This window comes from Filicampus tigris, chromosome 2 (assembly GCF_054856515.1).
Source record: "Filicampus tigris isolate MCC_2025a chromosome 2, RoL_Ftig_1.0, whole genome shotgun sequence".
NCBI lineage: Eukaryota > Metazoa > Chordata > Actinopteri > Syngnathiformes > Syngnathidae > Filicampus > Filicampus tigris.
In genome coordinates, this window is record NC_141218.1 from 25,077,938 (window position 1) to 25,083,879 (window position 5,942).

The 5,942-nt window shown below is 39.6% G+C and overlaps 1 protein-coding gene across 2 annotated transcripts; it reads left to right on the top strand.

Moving 5' to 3' along the window:
- The first annotated feature begins 1,661 nt into the window (after positions 1-1,661).
- On the top strand, positions 1,662-5,242 carry ran (RAN, member RAS oncogene family). Of its 2 annotated transcripts, none has more exons than XM_086023980.1 (7): positions 1,662-1,800; positions 2,601-2,647; positions 2,738-2,822; positions 4,141-4,266; positions 4,357-4,544; positions 4,626-4,796; positions 4,870-5,242. In XM_086023980.1, exons 2-7 carry the CDS (start codon positions 2,612-2,614, stop codon positions 4,912-4,914), a joined length of 651 nt encoding a protein of 216 aa, XP_085880106.1. In that variant the 5' UTR covers positions 1,662-1,800; positions 2,601-2,611; the 3' UTR covers positions 4,915-5,242. The 2 variants fall into 2 exon arrangements, with proteins under 2 accessions (XP_085880106.1, XP_085880107.1); XM_086023981.1 differs by lacking the exon at positions 1,662-1,800 and adding an exon at positions 1,805-1,866.
- Positions 5,243-5,942: the final 700 nt, after the last annotated feature.

Genomic DNA, 5,942 nt, shown 5'->3' on the forward strand with positions numbered 1-5,942 from the left:
TCTTCAACCATTCTAACTTAAATTAGATCAACAAAATTATCATGACATCAGTTTTTTTCCACATTTTCGAAATTCCCACTTTTCCCAGGACTCCACGTTTTCCACCCATGAAAACCCATTCATGGTAATGAGATGTTCAACAAAGAAGTTCCCCATTTTGCCAATCAAAAATTCAAACTGCTTTTTTTTATGCAGAACATGTACTGTATGTAAGATATACATCCTTCCATCTCCTTGACTGATTCCAGCCAATACAGCTTCAAAATACTCAGCTGGGTCAGCTCATTCTGTACGTCTTGGGAACGATTCTCATTCCCCAAATTTCACAATAAAATTCCCAAATTAAGACACATTTAAAACCTTCCACTTTTCTTTACCAATTCAAACCTTTCAAACTTCAAAATAGCCCAGTCAGGACATCTTTGGTACCAAATTCACATTCCCAAAATTCCTACATTTTCATGATAAAATCCACAAATTTAAGAGCGATTTTATTGATTTCTCTCTTTCGCTGACATTGCTCGACCAATTAAAACCATTTCAGATTCAAAATATTCAGCTCATTCAGGATTCTTGGGAACTACTCGCAGTCCTGTAATTTTACAATAATGGTCCCAAATTTAAATTGTTTTACATTATTTACCACCAATGTCCACATTGTTAATTGATTCAAACCATTTAAATTCCAGAATAGTTATTTTAGGACATTTTATGAAGTATTCACATCCCCCTAAATTCCCAAATTGTCATGATAAAACTCCCAAATTTAGGAGATATTTTACACATTTACCTCCTTCCACATTTCTTGACTGCTGCGAGTGCAAACCATTCCAACTTCAAAATGTTCCTCTCATTCAGGACATCTGGAGAACTATTCCAATCCATGCCGCCCCACATAACATGATGTCATATCTTCTTGTAATGGTTCTATCAAAATGATACTCAAATACAATTTAAAAACTAACCCTTTCTGTCCACATTTGTGGATATCATCAAACTTTTCTTAATTAAGACCTTCTGTCCACATACATGTACATTACTAAACCTTTATAACTTTTATAAAAGTAATGAACCCTGAACACTTATATACATATCTGAACAAGAATCAGCCATGAAATTTGAGTGAATTTTTTACATGGTCGACATTTGGATTGGGAGTAACCAACTGAACTTCTGGGTGTATTGGCAGCCATCTTGAGTCCAACCTAGAATGTGTTATACTCTTCTTTCACCACTAAGTGGCAGTATAATGTCCTCAGAAGTGGACACCAGGCCCTTGTAGAGATAAATGTAGCACTGTAATGTGTTCTAGACAAGTGAAAATGTGAAGTCCACATATGTGGGCGCCATGTCCTAGGTTAATTTCAACTTCAGTATTCACGGGCAATTTCTACAGAATTTGAATTCACTAATTATGTGTGTGTTCTGTGTGGAAAAGCATGTCTGACGACCCTTCGAACTGATTTTCCCAATATAAAAAATAAGCAATAATAAATAAAAGCTGCATGTGCTTTGGAAAAGCTGAAGGACCCCACAAACGTTGCCCGTTTTTTTTTCCTTCCTAAACACTACACATAAAAACACGTTCATACGTCACACGAAACAGCGTACACTTAATTATGAAGTCATAGACGAAGTGGACAAAAGGTGGTGACGTCACAACAACCGTGGTTGCTGTCTTCGGGGGGAGATTTTGCCGCTGTGTTGTTCACGTGATCAGGGCGGAAACTGACTCATCGTCCACGCCGAATCTCCCGCGTACGCAGCCATTTACTCTTTCCTTGCTTCGCAACACAACTGGTGAGTCTGCCTTCTCATTGCCTCGCGGGCCGCTCCACGTTCCAAGTGTTAACAGAAATCTATTACGTATGTTTTAACAACCCGCTAAGTATTAATGTGCCTGCTAACATCTCTGCAGCGTTGTCGGTCGTCCTTCCGCCCTGCTAATACAACATTTTTAGTTGGCCGATTGTGTAACTGCGAGCCGGCTAGCATATTAGCATGTTAGCATGGCGTAAAGAAAGAATGGCGCCCATGCTGCGTGCTAACAGGCTAGCAACAGACATCTGTTGTTTTACCGCTGCTTAGTCGCTTAAACATCTCTTGTATGTTACAAATACGTGCGCTAGGGTCCAATCATCCCCGTTAGATATTGCGCTGTGAGCTGTTTGTCGTCCTAAGTCTGCTACGGCCTGAGACTTCTTAGTTTCTTCCACTTCGATTGTTCTGCAAAAGTGCACTTGCGCGTTTGGATGGCTCACAGTAAAGCTACGCGCCTATCAGCTAGATGACTCTCGATTGTGTTCATTTTTCCATAGCGCGTAATCATAACGGAATATCTAAATTTGCAAAAGTGCGCACGTCGAAAGTTGGGCTAGGCTACCATGGAACATACTAGAACTGGGTGCTGTAACGAACGGGCGTCAATTCAAAAAATGGCTTCTTTTAAACGACGATATTTTTTAGCACTTGGCGGGGTGGGGGGTTGCATTTGTCTCAGGTCAATTGTTGGCGCAACGCCGCGCTTTTCTGGCGACCTCAACATGAAGCCGAGGATGGCGTACTTTAAACGTGCTAATAATCCCGCCTTGCTTTCCTAGTTTTCGCAGACATGTCCCTGGACGATACTGCAGCGGCTGTATTTAAGGTAAATGACTTCTTCTGTACCCCATTTTTGTACATGTGATGTAAAGATGAATAAATCCAGTTTGAATGAACTGCTCTGATCTCTTTGAAGCTTGTCCTGGTGGGTGATGGAGGCACCGGTAAAACAACTTTTGTGAAGAGACATCTTACAGGAGAGTTTGAAAAGAAATATGTTGGTGAGTGCTATTGAGAAGAAAACCACCAACTACAATGAGGAGAATATGATCCGTGTAAAAACCCTAATATCCATTATTATTATGATGCAATATTCCATTTTCACTTGGTAAACAAAAAAAGGAAGGGTCACTTTAGGTATTTTTTTTTTTTTTTTTTTTAAATCTAACACTGAAAATATATTTCTCTTTAAGTGACCGTCAAGTCAATTGAGACAAATACACAACAGTTCCTCGCTTCATTTTACTCTGTGGTTGAAAGAAGAATTCAAATATCGGTGTTATTCAAGTGATTGTTTTATTCCTCTAAACCATGGTACAGCTGGTGGTATGCACAAGTAATGTTGCAATGCATTTGTTGAGTGCAGTTCAGTTGTATTTAACTTGAGTACAGTATAAACCTTAACCCATAACCCTTCAGAAATGTTTTTCAAACATTTATTCTGCTCCTAATTTTGACTTCTATAATGCACTTTAATAGGACAATGATTAGAATACAAGTTTTTATTTTGAAATATGTAACTGTTTTCTCAATTCTCAAACTGCATATTGTTAAGTAGCTCACAAATATTAAAACCTCTGCCTCGTTATTGATTTACTCTTGGTCCCACTATACTGCTGCATTGCAACACTGGTCCTTAATGGTAGTATTTCGATGACCAGGCTGTTTTTAAGGTAGTACTTGGTGTAAAAAGTTTGGAACCACTGCAAACCATTGATTACCAACCAGTGTCCTGTGGCAAATTCATCCAATTTCACGGTTTTTCATACTCAGAATTATTTGTTGTATGGAATGCATTTGTCAGTCCGCAGGCTGTGTAAAACAGGATCAAAATTAAATTCTCATTGGCCCACAGTCTCAAAAACGTGACATGAAACAAGAACAGTAACACAATCATAACCAACATCTTCTTCATTCTATAGATGGCAGAGGTTTAAGTGTCCTTTCACAGCTGGATCAGAGAAGTCAAGATGCACGATGTCACACGTTAGCTTACAAGCTAGAAAGTAAACAAGCAAATCAGAACAATTTAATGCTCTTCCACTAGATGGCAGGAGGTATCAGCCATGTGTTCACATTTAGTAATTTTTTGGGGGGGAGGTTGTGTGCCTTTCCTCAAAAAGGTTGGGAAACACTGCTCTAAGCGGTCCATAATCCTCCGCCTGGTTTTTTCTTTTTGATTTGATTTGATTTTTTTTCAATTACTAATTGAAAATGCATAGAAAAACAGATTCTATAGGAGTGCTTACCCAGCCCTAAAATTTGGTTTAGTGGTTGTGATGATGAGAAGTATTTATGCATATACTCTTGTACTTGTAGCTACTCTGGGGGTGGAAGTGCACCCTCTGACTTTTCACACCAATAGAGGAGCCATCAGGTTTAATGTGTGGGACACAGCTGGGCAAGAGAAGTTTGGAGGCCTGAGAGATGGCTACTACATCCAAGGTGACCATAATATTCCACATGGCATTAAAATGAATCTAAATCAAACTAGAGACTTGCTGTCAAGCGAACATAAACTGTTGTCTCCCACAGCCCAGTGTGCCATCATCATGTTTGACGTCACTTCACGAGTCACCTACAAGAATGTGCCCAATTGGCATCGTGACCTGGTGCGCGTGTGTGAAAACATTCCCATTGTGCTCTGCGGTAACAAGGTTGACATCAAAGATAGGAAAGTCAAAGCCAAAAGTATCGTCTTTCACCGTAAGAAGAACCTGCAGGTAATATTCTCAAACAGCTTTACATCATACATAAAACCATGTGACTCCCTAGGTTGACATTTTGTCTGCTGTCTTTGCTAGTACTACGACATTTCAGCCAAGAGTAACTACAACTTTGAGAAGCCGTTCCTGTGGCTAGCAAAGAAATTAGCCGGGGATCCCAACATGGAGTTTGTGGAAATGCCCGCCCTTGCTCCCCCAGAAGTTGCAATGGACCCAGCCATGGCTGCCAAGTATGAGGAGGAGCTTCAAGTAAGTGGAATATGAATCATTTCTACTGTAAACCTCAGAAGGCATCGACTTAATCTAATTGTTGTTTGTCCAGGTTGCATCAAGAACAGCACTCCCAGATGAAGAAGATGACCTCTAACATGTTCCAGTCTCCTTTCCTCTCCCCCTCCCCTCTGTGGAAGTCAAGTTGTTGGAATTTTGCCCCCATAACTGTAAAAACCCTTCAGATTTTTTTTTTAATTATTTTTTTTGTTTTAAAACTCAGTTTGAAAAAAAAATAATCCCGGTGGGAAAAAGTTGCTGTTGAATTTCACTGTATAGACACAACCACCTTAGTGTTATTAGCATGACAACATGCTTCTCTTCGTTGAGCACCATCCACTACGCTTAGCCAGCTTGCAATGCTGTTGTACGGTGTGTTGGAAGCACTAAGGGAGGAAAGTTTGAATAAAGACGTTCTCAAGACATGTTCAGAGATTTTTTGTTTTGTTTTGTGGGGCCATAGGTTTTCCATGCTGTAAAGGAGCCCAGGATTGTCACACGAAGTTTTATATTGAAATTTGAGTACATGTTCTGGTAAATAAAGGCAGAAGACTGAAAGGTGACTCTGTTAATGCCAGCCTGGATCACAAACGTCCTCACATCTGTTTGCCTGCCCTACTATCTACAATATAAAAACAACAGAATTGTGTTCATTCGCAAGACCACCAGGGGTCAGTCATGTTTAGAGTTCAGTTCTATATACGTACAGTATTTCTTGTTTTTGTTACATAATAATCTTAGGCCCACTGTGACCAAGATACCCGCAACCTTGATCAGGATTTATAAGTGCACTTTGCATGATCACTCAAAGCAATGTTGCGATCTTTTATGGGCTGATGAACGTAATTTCGCACCAGCTGGATACATATTTTAGTGTAATTTGTCAAGATGATCCAAAATGTAATTAATCATTATGTAACAATTGGAAGGTAGTTCTGAATTTCTAGAGTCCGGGAAAAAGTATGCTCGAGTTTGCATTCATTCTCTGGATACGCAAAGATGAATCAAACCTTCTGATTATTTGGTGGAACTAAAAAAAAAAAAGTTTGTCGATTGATTTTTTGATAAATCGGTGCAATATCAGGAGCACATTTGAGTGCCGTTCGTCCCAAGACACCTGAATGC